Source organism: Nerophis lumbriciformis, linkage group LG22 (genome assembly GCF_033978685.3).
Source record: "Nerophis lumbriciformis linkage group LG22, RoL_Nlum_v2.1, whole genome shotgun sequence".
NCBI classification, from domain to species: Eukaryota; Metazoa; Chordata; class Actinopteri; order Syngnathiformes; family Syngnathidae; genus Nerophis; species Nerophis lumbriciformis.
The window spans coordinates 14,702,144-14,720,964 of record NC_084569.2 but is presented as its reverse complement, the minus strand read 5'-3'; the positions used below and the strand labels follow the sequence as shown (position 1 = coordinate 14,720,964).

The 18,821-nt window shown below is 42.0% G+C and overlaps 1 protein-coding gene across 1 annotated transcript in view; it reads left to right on the top strand.

The window, feature by feature from the left end:
- Nucleotides 1–9,848, top strand: part of glis2b (GLIS family zinc finger 2b) — a 76,047-nt gene extending 66,199 nt beyond the window's left edge. Inside the window, exons 2-7 of the mRNA XM_061974182.1 lie at nucleotides 1,803–1,988; nucleotides 2,059–2,192; nucleotides 8,263–8,418; nucleotides 8,490–8,623; nucleotides 8,685–8,803; nucleotides 9,114–9,848. Of these exons, the coding sequence (XP_061830166.1) occupies nucleotides 1,811–1,988; nucleotides 2,059–2,192; nucleotides 8,263–8,418; nucleotides 8,490–8,623; nucleotides 8,685–8,803; nucleotides 9,114–9,838 (1,446 nt within the window). The 5' untranslated portion in view covers nucleotides 1,803–1,810 and the 3' untranslated portion in view covers nucleotides 9,839–9,848. The remainder of the gene's footprint in view (nucleotides 1–1,802; nucleotides 1,989–2,058; nucleotides 2,193–8,262; nucleotides 8,419–8,489; nucleotides 8,624–8,684; nucleotides 8,804–9,113) is intronic.
- Nucleotides 9,849–18,821: the final 8,973 nt, after the last annotated feature.

Genomic DNA, 18,821 nt, shown 5'->3' with positions numbered 1-18,821 from the left:
GTACAGTTATACCTAAAACTCACGGACTCAGACACTCGGCACCATCTAATAAGTACGGCGGCTTCCGGCGACCCCCGGCCAGAGGTCCAGGGCACAGATAGCAGGCCCATCAAAATTTCCGCATAAATTTTCTAGTTCGACACTATTACTGCAACTTCTCTGATTCTGATTGTTCCTATTATGCAAGATGGCTGTTAGCATTGGCAACTGGCTGCAGAAACAATTGCATCTATTCGATAACATTTTTAGGTTATGTGCTTAAGCCCACTTGGTTTGGATTTAGGTGACAAGTTCTGCTTAGGTGACAAGTATACATACATATGTGGTCAAAAGTTTACATACACTTGTACAGAACATAATGTCATGGCTGTCTTGAGTTTCCAATAATTTCTACAACTCTTATTTTGTCCTCCAGAAGGTCTTGTCTTTGTCCATGTGATGTCAGATGAAACAAAAATTTAGCTCTTTGGCCACAATACCCAGCAATATGTTTGGAGGAGAAAAGGTGAGGCCTTTAATCCCAAGAACACCAATACCTACCGTCAAACATGGTGGTGGTAGTATTATGCTCTGGGCCTGTTTTGCTGCCAATGGAACTGGTGCTTTACAGAGAGTAAATGGGACAATGAAAAATGAGGATCACCTCCAAATTCTTCAGGACAACCTAAAATCATCAGACCAGAGGTTGGGTCTTGGACGCAGTTGGGTGTTCCAACAGGACAATGAGCCCAAACACACGTCAAACGTGGTAAAGGAATGGCTAAATCAGGCTAGAATTAAGGTTTTAGAATGGCCTTCCCAAAGTCCTGACCTAAACATGTGGACAATGCCGAAGAAACAAGTCCATGTCAGAAAACCAATACATTTAGCTGAAATACACCAATTTTGTCAAGAGGAGTGGTCAAAAATTCAACCAGAAGCTTGTGGATGGCTACCAAAAGTGCCTTATTGCAGTGAAACTTGCCAAGGGACATGTAACCAAATATTAACATTGCTGTATGTATACTTTTGACCCAGCAGATTTGGTCACATTTTCAGTAGACCCATAATAAATTCATAAAAGAACCAAACGTCATGAATGTTTTTTGTGACCAACAAGTATGTGCTCCAATCACTCTATCACAAAAAAATAAAAAGTTGTAGAAATTATTGGAAACTCAAGACAGCCATGACATTATGTTCTTTACAAGTGTATGTTATCTTTTGACCGCGACTGTACACAGATCTGGCTAACTATCAAAATATTGTCGACCATAATATTCAGTGTTGTGTTGTAAAGTTTTTGTTGAAATTCTGGTCCATGGTTAAGGAACAACTTGTGTGTGACAGCGAGATGCATCGCCCCTCAGGCTGGGTCTAGAGGTCAGTGTGTTTAGGGGTAGTAGGAGGTGGAGTTAGTGCAGCTGGACTCAAAAGCCTGGAGGGGACAGGGGGCGGGTTGTTACCGGTGGGGTCTGAAAGGTCTGCGGGGGTCTTAAGGTGCTCGCTGTGGGGTTGGTAGGTTGATGTGACAGGGTGCTGTGGCCGAGTGTTGGCGGTGAGGATGACCATCTGGATCGGATTGTAGACATTCCTCAGGAAGGGCGGCGAGTAAAGGTCAAAATGGGAAAAGGGTAGGGGGGGGAGGCACTGTTTATTTTTCTGCGGCTTACTCAGTCTTCCAGTTTACGATTGTTGGAGAAAAATGCTTGCCCAGTGGGACATTGGAATTCAAGATGCTTTCAGATGTTCTTCCCCTGGCAACTTATATTTCATTGTATATGTGACGGTTCTTTATCGTCCTCTTCTGCTTGTTTGTGCAGGTGTGGTCATGCTTTCCGTGGATGAGCCCCTGGACCTGAAGCTCCCCCGGCGGAATAATGGGCGGGACCGAGGCCTGTGCTCGCCCCCTCTATCACCTTTGTTTCTCAAACAAGCTTGTCATCTCCGCATGGCCGATGACGGCACGGCGGTCATGGATCCCGCCTCCCCGGCGTCCCCGTACACAGGTGGATAACATTGCTATCCACATGACCACGGTCCTCTTACTTGTGTGTATTTTTCTACGGTGCGTCCCAGGTGTGCAGGTGGTCCCCCATGACCGAACAGACACCCCCACCTCGCCGGCGGTGGATCTGAGCATGTCACCCTCCTCCCTACGGCACACCCCAACCTCGCCAGAGATGACCAATGGCAACTATGTTACTTCAGCGGTGGGTGTGATTAAAAATATTCAAGTACCAGTATTACGGAAAACAAGTTGCCTCTATATTGAAACTATTATCATAGTATGTACAGTCGTGGTCAAAAGTTTATATACACTTGTAAAGAACATAATGTCATGGCTGTCTTGAGATTCCAATAATTTCTACAACTCTTATTTTTTTGTGATAGAGTGATTGGAGCACATACTTGTTGGTCACAAAAAAACATTCATGAAGTTTGGTTCTTTTATCCAATCCTATTCAATCCACTTTATTCATATAACACATTTAAACAACAAAATGTTTCCAAAGTGATGCCTAATATTAAAAACAATATACAAATATTATCCTTAGCTCCACCAACGACTGAATAAAAACAAAAAATAAATACATATAAAACCATATATAAAATAAAAAACAATATAAAATAAATATGATTCAAAATGATTTTAAAGGGTAAAACCAATCAAAACAGTAAATAGAAATCAAAATTTTAAAAACACAGATGACAACACAACTCACTTAGTGTTAAAAGACAAAGAATAAAAGTGGGTTTTAAGACGAAACTTCAAACACTCCACTGTGGGAGCAGTTCGAACATTGAGGGGCAGAATGTTCCAGAGCTTAGGGCCGACCACAGAGAAGGCCCTGTCTCCCCTGGTTTTAAGTCTGGTCTTGGGCACTACGAGCTGGAGCTGGCTCTCGGACCTCAGAGCGCGCGCAGGATTGTAAATTTGGATGAGGTCCGAGATATTTTATATATTTATTTTATTTTATGAATATATTATGGGTCTACTGAAAATGTGACCAAATCTGCTGGGTGAAAAGTATACATACAGCAATATACATTATCAATTTTGGTGATGTAGAAAAGTTACAATCAAATTAGCTTCATGGAATGGCCTCTTAACTTCATGTGAGTGATTATGATTGACGACACCTGTTGACTTCTGGGAGCCCATTTAAATAGGGCTCATGTGATACAGTCATTAGACTCGGTTACAAACGCGACAATGGGAAAGTCAAAGGAACTCAGCACAGATCCGAAAAAACGAATCATTGACTTGAACAAGTCAGGAAAGTCACTTGGAGCCATTTCAAAGCGGCTTAAGATGCCAAGAGCAACTGTGCAGACAATTGTTCGTACGTATAAAGTGCATGGCACAGTTTTGTAATTGCCACGATCAGGAAGAAAATGTTTTTTTGTGACCAACAAGTATGTGCTTCAATCACTCTATCACAAAAAAATAAGAGTTGTAGAAATTATTGGAAAATCAAGAAAGCCATGACATTATGTCCTTCACAAGGGTATGCAAACTTTTGACCACGACTGTATATAATTTATAACACCAGGACTTACAAAGTTTGCGACTAAATATATATGATCAAAATAATATAAATCTCAGAGATTCCCGAGACATTTTGAGAGATAATGAGCAAGCCGAGGTCACGTGACATACCCAGGGGGACCACAATTCCCTTCGCCAACAACAATCATCTTGCAAATTTCACGAGAGCCCACAATGATTACTTTAGGAAAAAATATGATCCAGAACCTTATATACTTTAACATGAATATAAGGAGGATGAGCTGCAAGTTTTAGTTCTTCAGTGAAACACTATAACATCATGTAGCAGTATTGTTAAACAAGAAATACAAACTACGAACATAATAAAACTACCACTTACTGTACAATATGTGCTCTTACTGGGATGCCGACGGATAGGATGTTCATATATTCCCGTTTAGATGAATTAATCATAATCCACAAGAAGGGTTAAAAGGAAAGGTTGCTGCAGGTGCTTGTCTTAGGTTGTCGTGTCTTTGTCTCCATCTCCCGGTAGAAGTTGGATGTCCCCGAATAAACAACTTCTCTGACTAAATCCTCCTAATATAGAAGTGAGAGGAATTATTTATCATCCAGAATTACTTTAACCAGCTGAGACGCAATCTGCACGGCAGTAGCAGTACACCAGCCGGCTCACGGTATGTCAATACAGCAACATCTCCCTGATCAATGCGTTGCTAAAAATAGTTTGTCTGCGTTTGTGCTTATAATAACAATAATGCAATTACTTGGTAAATATTCAATTATTTTTTTAGAGGCTAATGGCGGAATAGAGGAGTTCCTTTTGACCTAATTGTTAGCGGACTTATTTACCCTTATTTGCGAGTTGGAATGGAAGTACCGTATTTTCCGGACTATAAGGCCTTTTTCCCCCTCAAAACTCTAAAGTGCGCTTAATGTAAGGAATAAGTTTGGTTGAGCTTACCCACCTCAAAGCAATTTTATTTGGTACATGATGTAATGATAAGTGTGACCAGTAGATGGCAGTCAAACATAAGAGATAAGTGCAGGCTGCACCGTTTGATGTGCTTCAACATACGAGTATTATTATAGTGTGTGTATAAGGTAAGACATTATCTGGCGTTTTGTTTTCGCAATTATATGCTAAAGCAACTTTTCTTACCTGCTGATCTGTATTTGGGATCTGCATAAATCCTGAAAAATTGTGCCAACATCTTATTTTTGTCTATCTTCTTGTTATGCGACATTCATCCTCCGCTGTTGCCATTTCTAATATAAAGTAGTGTAAAGTTTTTAATTATATCTGTCAGTAAACTTGCCATGAAAGCGCTAAAACATACCGGTGTAATGAGTTTACATAATTCACCCAAGGACGGTTTTTCACGGGATGTAAAATATGTTGATCGAGATGGGTTGTGACGTTCATATGTTGTCAATATTCAGTGTTTTATCGTTCATAGTTAATATTGTACATCTCACATTCTTTATTTTCATGTACATTCTGGGTGTCTCATTCAGTAAAAACATTTAAATTCCATTCCGTTTTTTAAGGCGGTCTGTCATAACGTTTTTAGCTTTCAATCAGACAATATTGTGAGTTTTTGTATTAGTGTGTTAGTATATGTATACATAGATAGATAGATAGATATACCAGCCCCCAGACACATTTTTTTTCCTCTAAATTTGGCCCCGAGTTAAAATAATTGCCCATTCCTGCGCTATAGGTACTGGTTTGCTTGCGTAGGGTCGAGCTAGCTGCACTCCTGTCTCTGGATTGGTTAACAGACAACTCTCATTTTTGTGTTACAATAAAATGGAAGTGAAACAACTAACTTGAGATTAATTAATGCTACTAGTCTGGCTCAATTATGGTTAATGTGCAATACAGTCATCCCTCGTTAATCGTTACTTGGACACGAATAAACAAATGTATTAATAACTTGAATATTTTTACAGAGCTTAAAGAACTATTGAAGACATTCTAAATATGGGTTATTTCACACTACTAGAGCCCTCTAAACCTGAAATAACACCCTTATAGTCACCTTTACACTCATTTCACCCAATATAGTAGCCTTGAGTAGATTACAGTACTTAAAGGTAGCCTGGAGGATCTTCCGAGCGTCATTGCCATGGCCATCGACGGTCTCTACAACAAGACTGTGACGTGGAAATACTTCCTCACATCCTGTGTAATTCCTTTAAACTTGACCTAGGTTTTCAATGTGCTGAAACCACGGGCTTGTTTTGTTCTGCAAAAATTTGGTCAACAGTTGCAACTATGATCATTAGCTTGTTGTTACTTGTTAGCAATGCGTGTCCTGTGTTGTCCTTTCACATCGCTCATGCCAAAGCTGTGTTATCGACTTCGAAGATGAAGTGCATCTTTAAATCAAGAGATTTCATCTGCACTTTGCCCCGACAGCTTTTGATAGCTGATAGCAGTCTTACTAGCCTGAAGTGCTGCGGAAAATGTCCAATGCTATGTACCGCTGTTGTCGTTTTACATCGCTTGCGTCAAAGTCTCATCAATGTGGATATGTGTTACTTTTTAAACAGGAGTTGAAGATGAAGTCAATCAAAATGATGTTCGTTGAGATTATTGCCATGAAAATAGCGCCAAGATTGGCTACATGTTGAACATGGTTCACCCTTAACCCGGAATCGGAAGTCCTGCTTGATGAAAATCTTTATTACTCTTCACAATAAAATATCGTATTTTCCGGACTCTAAGGCGCACTTAAAATCCTTTTATTTTCTCAAAACATAAGACATAAGTGAAGACTGCGCCGTTTGATGTGCTTCAACATACCAGTATTATTATGGTGTGTGTATAAGGTAAGACGTTATCTGGCGGTTTGTTTCGCAATATTATGCAAAAGCAACTTTTCTTACCTTCTGGTACCTGCTGATCTGTATTTGGGATCTGCATAAGTCCTGAAAAATTGTGCGTGTCCGCCTTTGTAGTCGTTAAGCTTCTTCTTTTTCTCTATCTTCTTGTTATGTGACATTCATCCTCCGCTGTTGCCATTTGTAATATAAAGTAGTGTAAAGTTCTGACTTATATCTGTCAGTAAACTCGCCATGAAAGCGCTAAAACATACCGGTGTAGTGAGTTTGCATTATTCACCCAAGTCATTAGAGTTCCGGTCGGACGGTTTTTCACGGGACACATTTCCGGTGTTGTTGTTTCCGGATGAGGAGATGCTGCTCCGTTATTGATGTAAGTAAAGTCTGAATGTCATTAAAACAGTTAGCTCCATCTTTTGACACTTCTTCCACTCCCGTCCTCACACACTACACCGACCGCTACAACAAAGATGACGGAGAGAAGACGCTGCCGAAGGTGAGCCACGTAAATAAGACCGTCCACAAAACGGCACATCCAGAAGAAACTGTCAGAAAGCGGCTTGAAGATGATCTGTAAAACATCATCTATGCAACATTTCGACCAAAGAACCACCATTACATGTTATGTAGACCACAAGATGGTGTTTTCATCCATCCATCCATCCATCCATTTTATACCGCTTGTCCCTTTTGGAGTCGCGGGGGATGCTGGAGCCTATCTCAGCTGCATTCAGGCGGAAGGCGGTGTACACCCTGGACAAGTCGCCACCTCATCGCAGGGTCAACACAGATAGACAGACAACATTCACACTCACATTCACACACTAGGGCCAATTTAGTGTTGCCAATCAACCTATCCCCAGGTGCATGTCTTTGGAGGTGGGAGGAAAAAATTAATAATATGACTCCTTTAATGCGCCCTATAATCCGGTGCGCCTAATATATGAAAAAAGATAAAAAATAGACCATTAATCGGCAGTGCGCTTTATAATCCGGTGCGGCCTATGGTCCGGAAAATACGGTAACAGAACATAAGACCAATATTGCACTGCGTAGTCCAAAAAACATGTACAATATGCTTAGAAAAAACTAACTGTGATGTAATGAAGCTGCAATATTCGAAGTGCAATGTAGCGAGCGACGACTGTACTACACACGTGTGATACACCGACATATCACACTATTGAGCAGCTTACACACCCATTGGTGGAGACACCACGCCAATTAAAATTAATCATTCCAGACGGTACCAACTAAACTAATTGTGGCTTAATAAAATTATGGTCTGGAAAGGGTGTGTCTGAAGGAGTAGTTGGATACATATACATATATATTTATACACACTCCTTTGTTCATGCACTCACTGGTATGAAGCGCGCGTGTGTGTGTATAATTGGATTTAGAACAAGGTACAGCCACATGCGGACTAATTCATTTGACTCCCAATTGAATTGAGACAAGCTGGCTGGAAGCATTCACCCGCCCCTGCGTCGCACCGAGATACTAGCTCTCATCCTTGTACTTAAGTTGACCCCACGCGGCTGCAAGTAGGACACTGTCTCTCCGTCTAACTCCCTCGCACATAACAACCCAGACAAGCTACACTATTCTGTGTCCTACGAGTGTGCACCCAGCTGAGGTTCGGAGAATCTCACATCTTTCACACTGAGTGAAAGGAAGTGGGGTGGTTTTGTCAAACACAGCAAGAGACAAGGGGAGGAAAGGCAACAGATGTTTTTAAGGGAGACAACGAAGAAAAGCACAACACTTTTTGCGTCTCATCATCAGCACCATCATTATACAATTGGACCGTTTCTGTCCGTCCTTTTTACCAAGCGTTCTTCTAAGTTGGAAGTGAGCTATCAACAGGTCCGCACGTTGATGGTCTTGCTTTTGTCCTTTTGGATTATATTCCACAGAGTTCTCAGCTCTCGCAAACCTTTCAATTCTTCGTTCCAATCGGGGCCGGGACAGGACTTCATCTGCCGTCCTCCATGTTCATTGGCCAGATGAGTGACAAAAGGGCCTCCCCGGACCTCTCTGCGGATGAACAACTGGCTTGCCACTGGAAGAAGGTGACGCACAGAAACTGCAGAAGGAGCCTTGGAGGGAAAATGAGTGACTTGAACTCTTCTTTTTCCAACAGTGCCACCTGCTGTTTGACTCTCTTCAAGATCTGGTGGACCATGTCAATGACTTCCACGTCAAGCCAGAGAAGGATTCGGGGTACTGCTGCCACTGGGAGGGCTGCGCTCGCAATGGGAGGGGCTTCAACGCAAGGTAAGGTACACGATCAGGGTAAACTCTATTAGGAGCTGAGCTGGAGACTGATGTTGTGCAGGTACAAGATGCTCATCCACATCCGTACGCACACCAACGAGAAGCCTCACCGTTGTCCAACATGCAACAAGAGTTTCTCCCGTCTCGAGAACCTCAAGATACACAACCGTTCACACACAGGTCAGTGGTGGTGGAGGCCCAGTCAACATGTTTGAGGAGGATTTTACTTTTGCAGCTGTATGTAGAAATAGCACCTTTGAAGATGCAGATGGTTGCTTCAGCTCTGTGCTCCTTTAAAGTTCTTGTGTTCTTGTTTTCATACCAAGATGGCGCTACTAGTACTGTGCTCTCTCGTAGTTGTTGAGTTTGTCTTTGTTTCTTGTATTGAACAAAGAGAGCAGTCTACCTAGTCAAATTTCTTGCGTGTTAAACATACTTGGCCAATAAATGTGATTTCTGATGACATACAAGCATCCATCTCTTCCTGCAGGCGAGAAGCCCTACATTTGTCCGTACGAGGGCTGCAACAAGCGCTACTCCAACTCAAGTGACCGCTTCAAACACACGCGCACACACTACGTGGACAAGCCCTACTACTGCAAGATGGTGGGATGCCTGAAGCGCTACACAGACCCCAGTTCTCTACGCAAGCACATCAAGGCGCACGGCCACTTTGTGGCTCAGGAGCAGGGCTCACCGGGCGGGGTGGGGTCCTTGCTGAAGGGGAGTCAAAGCGGAGGTTTTGCTGGCGCAGTGGGGAAGGATTCAGAGATGTCCTACATGAGTGGGGCTCATATTATTTTCCCGGGGGCGGCGGCTGCTCTCCTGGGAGCCCACGCTCTTCAGGGCTTGGGCGGCTCTCTGCCATTGTCCCCTCTCAGTCCTCGGCCCTTGGACCTCAGCACATTGGGTTGCCCTAACTCTCCTCCAGGTGGACTGGGAGGCACGTCTGTCCTATCTTACAACGGCTCCCCACTAGGCCTTGCCAAGTCGCCCATGCTCTCCCCAGCGTTCGCCTCCTCAACTCTGGGCATGGTTCCTGTGCTGGGGGCGGCTGCCGAGCGCAGAGCCACCAGGAAGGCCCGAGGGGAGGAGGCTGAGAACGAGGTGACCGGGCGGGTGCTTAACCTTTCCACAGGAGGGTCTCATGATCCCTTGTCATGGGTGGTCATCCCCCCAGGCACTGTGGTGCTCAAGCCAGCTGTGGTCAACTGACACACACACACACACACACACACACACACATTCCAGAAGAGCTCAGGGGGTCAGGATGGGAGGGTGAACGCCTTAGTGAGGGTACGGGCAGTGAAGGGTGGCGGGGGATCAGCTCACACAATAGGTTCAAAGAGTTGACACTTAAGATTACATACGTACTTACACTACATTGTATGATCAATTTTAGAACGCAGGCCTCTATTGTTGTTGGTGGCTCAAGCTCTGTTTGTATCACACAAGTCTTATTTTATACGTTATCCATTCCTTTGTTGGGTCTGTGGACAGAGCCTATAAACGTGGCAGTCAAGTATTTATAAAAGTTTATCGAATGTCTGCCTCTCGCCAAGCAGTGAGATCGGCAACCCTGCAGAGAATCACTATGACGCACCATCAGCGTTTATTATTTCAAACTGATAACTTGCAGGCTTTTTATAAGACAAGCTTGCCAGACCAAAGCAAGTGATCTTAACAGTTTAGTTACACACAGCACTTAACTTGTTATCGTCATAAAAACCTCAAAACTGCTGCTAAACTCTTGCCACCCTCTGGGAGGAGCGAGTCCTTTTTTTTTTCTCCGACAATCTGTCCCCGTTTCGGGGAGGCTGACCAACACAGACAAGAATGTTTGCAGACCTGCAGCTTGTAGAGCTATCTGAAGACAGACGGTGTTACGTCACCTGATAGAGACTAATAATCACTTCCTCTTTTGGAACGAAGGACACTGCTGTGTATGGCTCCACCATGTGGCGGAAGTAGGCACAAAAACACCCCATTGGATTGAACTGGCACAGCATTGACTCTTGGATTGTCCAGCTGCTTGCCTGCGATTGAATCAACACCGCCAGTTTGCGTATGAAAGGGCCAGTGTGGTGATAAACACTGCTGTCTTGTTTTCTTTTAAAGAGCCACCCGGCTGAAAAACCAGTTGCGGAAAACAGATGGCCCTCCAGTAAAAGCTTCACTTTAGTTAGGAGTTTTATCCTGTGTGCCAAAAATACCCAGAAAAGGTAAATTGTGTGTCGGGGAGTCCAGACACTTAGTGCCAACTACAGCTGGACTGACAATGAAGCCACACTATGTCAAACTGCCTCATTTTATTGTCCATTAAGGGTCAAATAAAGTCTTAATGAAAATGATTTTAGCAGTCGTCATGCACTTAATGCTGATCATCAAATCAGTTCTGTAACAAGTGTCAGTTTTAGTTGCGGGGGGTAGGAGACAGTTGAGTATGAGAGGATCAACACAAGGAACATTCCCTCAAGAGACTTCAGACATCCTATCCTCTCCCTCCTTCTCCCATCTGCCCAGTCTTCTCATGGCCGACGTCCACTTTGTACAACTCAAATCAGTCCTATATTTTTGTCTGTATGTGTTTGGACGAGACATTTTTTTTTATCTGATGTTGAATTTTGCTTCTTGTCTTCTGTGAAAGCTGCTCTGACCTCAGCTCCTCTGCTGTCCAGGATGAGTCTTTAGACAAAAGGGGATGGGGTGGTCTTCTTGGTTGGCAACTACTGGGGTCTGGCTTGTCAAATGCATTCAATATATTGGAATTAACAGAAATGAGAGGAAACGTAAACATTTGTCTGTAAAAGGGAACTTCAAGGCCATTTTGCAAAACATTAAAACCCCCCAACTACTGCCCATCTTCACTCTCCTCAGAGTATAAACAGAATTCCAGACTGATGTCATCCGAAACAGCTGATGCTAAGTAGGATAGATGTTTCCATGGCAACAGTCAATCCCATAGATGCGGCAGCTCTCCTCTTCAGGTTGAAGCTGAGGACAGGCTGAGTCTGGCAGCAGAGAGCTGGCTAACGTGACACGAATCCTCGTAGGGGTTCACATTGCTTCAATATTAAATAAGCTCTATGTTCCAGGAATGCATTAATAATAATAATAACTCTTTGAGCTCTGTAAACTGCACTTTTGATCCCGTCATATATTGTGGGAGGCTCTTTCCTCAGTGTAGAGCTTTAATCACTTAGCATCAACAGTTAAAGCAACTTGAGGCTAAATTGTAAACCATACACAAGCGGTACTGTACATGCTCCAGGGGATTTGAAAGGTTCTCCCACAATGCTGTGTGTTGAGTGGCATCCAGAGCACAGGTTGTGTTCACAAGATTGGTCAGTGTCATTTTCCAAAAAAAAAAGGGGGTGCCATTGACTGAAGTGCTACAGTGTTGCACAAAATGAGTTCATACAAGATAAGACTAAGGCCAGTTGAGGCCTGTTCCAAGTTTTTTTTCTTTGCACATGTTTGAGATATTCTGTCAGTATTTTCATTTTTCCAAGTGCCTTTTTTTATCATTATAGTTAAAATATAGACGTAAACAATCTATGGTAAAATATTTAATGAGATATATTTTTTTCTCCTGGTTTCATGTTCTGTGGTGGAACATGCAAGAATTTTAGAGATGCGTAAAAAGTTTCCAACCGCTGCAATACAGCCATGTTCTCCTGTTTTAGAGGATTTTTATCACAATATTGGTAATAAGGTCAATGAAAAGGAAACTGTTTAATAAAGATGCATTGGATACATGTTGTGTGTTTCCATCTTGTTTCTATTTGAAATACAGCCAATGAAAAAAAGAGCAGGCTGCACAGGTGTCTCTGGATTGGTCAACAAATAACTCTCACTTTTGTGTTACAATAAAATGGAAGTGAAACAACTAACTTGAGATAAAGTAATGCTACTAGTGTGTTTCAATTATGGTTAATGTGCTATACAGTCATCCCTCGTTAATCGTTACTTGGACACGAATAATCAAATGTATTAATAAGTCCAATATATAAAAAAAGAGGAAAAAACTTGGTTGTAATCATCCATCCATCCATCTATTTTTTACCGCGTGTCCCTTTCGGAGTCACAATAATATGAGAATAAACTTCAACTGATGAGCAAACTACTTGGAAAATATAGTAAGCTAATCTACAAATTACTCTGGATTAATTGTAGCTAAACTACAGGTGAAGCTATCCCCAGAAAATTGTAGAAAGCTACACTACAAGCTACACAACAAAATCTACATTACAGTATATAAATATTTAAATGTACAACTTTACACCAAGCAAGACAAAAAATGCTCAGTTTGTCTATTAAACACTAGCTTGAAACATGCCCTTTGGCTGGCTTTTTAACATCCATCCATTTTCTACCACTTGTTCCTCTCTGGGTTGCTGGAGCCTATCCCAGCTTCATTCGGGCAGAAGGCGGGGTACACCCTGGACAAGTCACCCCCTCATCGCAGGGCCAACACAGACAGACGGATAACATTCACACACAAGGGCCAATTTAATGTTGCCAATCAACCTATCCCCAGGTGCATGTGTATGGAGGTGGGACGAGGCTGGAGTACCCGTAGGGAACCCACGCAGTCACGGGGAGAACATGCAAGCTCCACACGAGTCATTCTTCATCTAAACGGGAATATAACAATATTCTATTAGTCTGCATCCTAATGACCGCAGACCTCGTACAGTAAGTGATGTTTTATTACGTGTGTTGACTCTCTTTCAGTGTGCAGTAATCATTTATGTTGTTGGAAGAAAAAAAGCATACGTTGTGTGACGCGTATGCTTAAAGGGGAACATTATCACCAGACCTATGTAAGCGTCAATATATACCTTGATGTTGCAGAAAAAAGACCATATATTTTTTTAACCGATTTCCGAACTCTAAATGGGTGAATTTTGGCGAATTAAACGCCTTTCTATTATTCGCTCTCGGAGCGATGACGTCACAGCTCTGTTATTTTCCGGTTTTTTCGACTGTTTTTCGTACCTTGGAGACATCATGCCTCGTCGGTGTGTTGTCGGAGGGTGTAACAACACGAACAGGGACGGATTCAAGTTGCACCAGTGGCCCAAAGATGCAAAAGTGGCAAGAAATTGGACGTTTGTCCCGCACACATTACCGACGAAAGCTATGCTACGACAGAGATGGCAAAAATGTGTGGATATCCTGCGACACTCAAAGCAGATGCATTTCCAACGATAAAGTCAAAGAAATCTTCCGCCAGACCCCTATTGAATCTGCCGGAGTGTGTGAGCAATTCAGGGACAAAGGACCTAGGTAGCACGGCAAGCAATGGCGGCAGTTTGTTCCCGCAGACGAGCGAACTAAACCCCCTGGATGTCTTGGCTCACACCGTCCCTTATGCCACCGAAGATGATCAAGAAGAATATCGACCCTAGCTTCCCTGGCCTGCTGACATCAACTCCAAAACTGGACAGATCAGCTTTCAGGAAAAGAGAGCGGATGAAGGTATGTCTACAGAATATGTTAATTGATGGAAATTGGGCTGTCTGCACCCACAAAGTGCATATTGTTGCCAAATGTATTTCATATGCTGTAAACCTAGTTCATAGTTGTTAGTTTCCTTTAATGCCAAACAAACACATAGCAATCGTTGGTTAGAAGGCGATCGCCGAATTCGTCCTCGCTTTCTCCCGTGTCGCCGGCTGTCGTGTCGTTTTCGTCGGTTTCGCTTGCATACGGTTCAAACCGATATGGATCAATAGCTTCAGTTTCTTCTTCAATTTCGTTTTCGCTACCTGCCTCCACACTACAACCATCCGTTTCAATACATGCGTAATCTGTTGAATCGCTTAAGCCGCTGAAATCCGAGTCTGAATCTGAGTTAATGTCGCTATAGCTTGCTGTTCTATGCGCCATGTTTGTTTGTGTTGGCATCACTATGTGACGTCACAGGAAAATGGACGGGTGTACATAACGATGGTTAAAATCAGGCACTTTGAAGCTTTTTTAGGGATATTGCGTGATGGGTAAAATTTTGAAAAAAACTTTGAAAAATAAAATAAGCCACTGGGAACTGATTTTTAATGGTTTTAACCCTTCTGAAATTGTGATAATGTTCCCCTTTAAAATGATCAAAATACATGTGCCTGTTACTATATTACATACATACTTACATCATGTACATAAAACCTTAATGGAGGTGTTTAGATGTTTTTAAGGGCTTTATATGCAGAATAGAGCGGCTCCTTTAGGCTCCATTGTGAGCGGATTTTGATCGCATTTATTTAATATTTAAAATATATTTTTAAAAATGTCTTTCATAATGGTTATGAACTACAAGCAAAATTCCCCCAAAAAGTGCACTTCCTCTTTAACAAACTCCATCTTTACATCAACGGAAATCAATAAAAGTGAACATATTTAAAGTAAACATTTTCATGACTGTGGAAAATAGTTACAAAATGAAGGAAATGACTCCCCAACTTCTACATTTCAAGTTCTTACATAATAAAATAATGTAACAGTGTGTACATATGGAACCAAATGGCCCCACTAAGGCTCCATTACTATTTACTGTCATTTAGCAGGGGACACCCTACAACTCCCTCTGGGGGTCCCCACTGTATGTATTTATATTAGTGTGCAGTTTCTTCAGCTGGGGTTGTAGCCGATTCTGTGGTCTGTCCTGGGACCAGTGGTCCCTACCACTAGGGGCGCTAATGAGACTGGTCGTGACCAGTGGCACAGCTGTGGTCCCTATTGACCTAAATAGGCTTCACTATTTCCTTTCTGTAAGTAAGTACATTTTAGTTATAAAGCGCTTTTCACAGATAAAATTACAAAACATAGGCAAATTAAAACAAGAATTCAATTAAAACAACAGGGGCAACATCATAAAAAGGATCAAAAGTGGATTCAAAATGACTCCCAGAGTCTGGGAGCTATAGCCTGCAATGCCAAGTCTCCACGGGTTTTGGGGATCTTTAAGAGACCCTGGCCTGAAGACCAGAGGCTGCACCCTGAAGTGTAGGGGCATAACAAATCAGTGATGTACTGAGGGGCGCCAGTCAGGACTAAAATCTTAGACTCTATGCAGAATTTGACTGGAAGCCAATGAAGACTGGATAAAATGGTGGTAATATGGGCTGTTCTGGGTGCACAGGTCAAAAGTATGGCAGCCGCATTTTGCACCATCTGAATTCTCTTTAGCGTTGACTTGTTGAAGAGTGAAAAGAGAACTGCAATAGTCAATACGAGACGAAATAAACGCGTGAATGATCATTTCGAGATCCAATTTTGACAACAAATTTCTCACTTTAGAAATATTTCTGAGGTGATAAAAACAGTTTTTGGTCAGTTGACGACAGTGACCCTCCAAAGACATTGACAGATCAAACACAAGCCCAAAGTTTCTGAGGCTGAATTAAACAGATGCACTCAGAGCACCAAGGGAGTTCTTGATCAGGGGGATCGTTTTATCGGGAGCAATTATCAGTGTTTCCGTTTGTTAGAATTTATCTAGAGGGAATGTGAGGTCAACCAGTTTTTGATACAGGATACACATTCCAAGAAAGTGACACTCTGAATCATTGAAGAAGCATAACAGTTGAATATCATCTGCATAGAAATGATAAACATTTTTAAAACTACTGATCAACCTACCAGGCGGTATCAGATACAACAAAACAAAAACAGGCCCCAGAACAGAATCCTGGGCCACACCACACGACATGTTGGACACATTGGACATTACATTATTAAAAGCAACATTAAAAGTTATTCCATTTATATAAGTACTGTTACAGCTTCTTCCCTCAGGCCATAAGACTCTTGACAGATCATAATAATCCCCTCAATTCCCCCAAAAAACGGATTAACTCGGTGGAATATAAAGACAATAAACTTTTACACAAGATCCAACTTGATACTAATGATCTAATAATGCAGATTACAAACAGACTTTTTAATGCGCCAGTTTTTGACTAATTACAATCATTATGATTGTGGTGGTCAAATATGTGGATTTTAAACATGATGCTTTGTTATTAGACTTGACTCATATAATGTATGTTTTCTAATAACTACTTTGCATTTTTGGCTCAATATCCAACTATATTGGAGCAATCCAATATTTACATTTCAAACGTGATGCTTAGTTATTAGACTTGCCTCTTACTTTGTACCGGTAAGTTTTCTACTAATTACCAAGCATTTTAGTACAACAACCAACTAAATCCAACTCCTCTTACTCCTATCTGGGAAATCGCAAAAAGCCGCTGCCTGACCAGGGCTGAGAAAATCTGTAGAGACTCCTCCCACCCCTACCAAGGACTGTTCTCACTGCTGGACTCTGGAAAGAGGTTCCGCAGCCTCCGTATCAGAACCTCCAGGTTCTGTAACAGCTTCTTCCCTCAGGCCATAAGACTCTTGAACGCATCATAATAAACAATTCCCCCCAAAAAACGGATTAACTCGCCGGAATATAAAGACAATATAACATACATTGACAAAAGTGCAATATATTTATCTGTATAGTAATCTATTTATATCTCTACCTTATTGCTCTTTTATCTTGCACTACGACAAGCTAATGCAACAAAACAATTGTCTTATCTGTACTGTAAAGTTCAAATTTGAATGACAACAAAGGAAGTTTGCATGATCTCCCCGTGACTGCGTGGGTTCCCTCCGGGTACTCTGGCTTCCTCCCACCGCCAAAAACATGCACCTGGGGATAGGTTGATTGGCAACACTAAATGGTCCCTAGTGTGTGAATGTGAGTGTGAATGTTGTCTGTCTATCTGTGTTGGCCCTGTGATGAGGTGGTGACTTGTCCAGGGTGTACCCCGCCTTCTGCCCGAATGCAGCTGAGATAGGCTCCAGCACCCCCCGCGACCCCAAAAGGGATTGTGTTGGTCTAATATGTGGATTTTAAACATGATGCTTTGTTATTAGACTTGACTCTTATTATGTATGTTTTTTAATAACTACTTTGCATTTTTGGCCCAATATCCAACTATATTGTAGCAATCCAATATTTACATTTCAAACGTGATGCTTAGTTATTAGACTTGCCTCTTACTTTGTAAGTTTTCTACTAATTACCAAGCATTTTTGAACAACATCCAACTAAATCCAACTCCTCTTCCTCCTATCCGGGAAATCGCAAAAAGCCGCTGCCTGACCAGGGCTCAGAAAATCTGTAGAGACTCCTCCCATCCCCACCAAGGACTGTTCTCACTGCTGGACTCTGGAAAGAGGTTCCGCAGCCTCCGTAGCAGAACCTCCAGGTTCTGTAACAGCTTCTTCCCTCAGGGCATAAGACTCTTGAACGCATCATAATAATCCCCTCAATTACCCCCAAAAACGGATTAACTCGCTGGAATATAAAGACAATATAGCATACATCCGTAAACGTGGATGCATATGCAAAAGTGCAATATATTTATCTGTATAGTAATTTATTTATTTATATCTGCACCTTATTGCTCTTTCATCTTGCACTACAACAAGCTAATGGAACTAAATTTCATTCTTATCTGTACTGTAAAGTTCAAATTTGGATGACAATAAAGGAAGTCTAAGTCTAAGTCTAAGTCTAATAAATGTCAGAAATTATATTACATTGCCTCTACTGCACACTACACCATATTTACTGTGATTATGTGTTAATATTACTAAATTGCAGTTTGAATCCAGTTGCTTTCTGGCAGAGACCAGTGGTCCCTACCACTAGGAGCGCTAGTGAGACCGGTTGCGACCAGTGGCACAGCAGTGGTCCCTATTGACTTTGAATGGGCTTACTACTTCCCTCTTTTCTGGACGTTTTGGCAGCTCTATTAGCTGGATAAATGTCAGAGATTAGATTATATTGCCTCTACTACACACCACATCATAGTTACTGTGATTATGTGTTAATATGGTTGAATTGCAGTTTGAATCCATTTGCTGTCTCACTAGGGGTGCTAGTGAAACTAGTCGCAGCTGTGGTCCCAATTGACTTGAATGGGTTTAGTAAGTTTGCTCTTTTCTGGACATTTTGGCAGCTCTATTAGCTGGATAAATGTCAGAGATCATATTATATTGCCTTTATTACACAGCACATCATAATTACTGCAATTATGTGTTAATACTATTGAATTGCAGATCGAATCCAGTTGCTGTCTGGCAGACCCAGTGGTCCCTATTACTACTACCCCCTTCTCATTTTCTTTGGCCA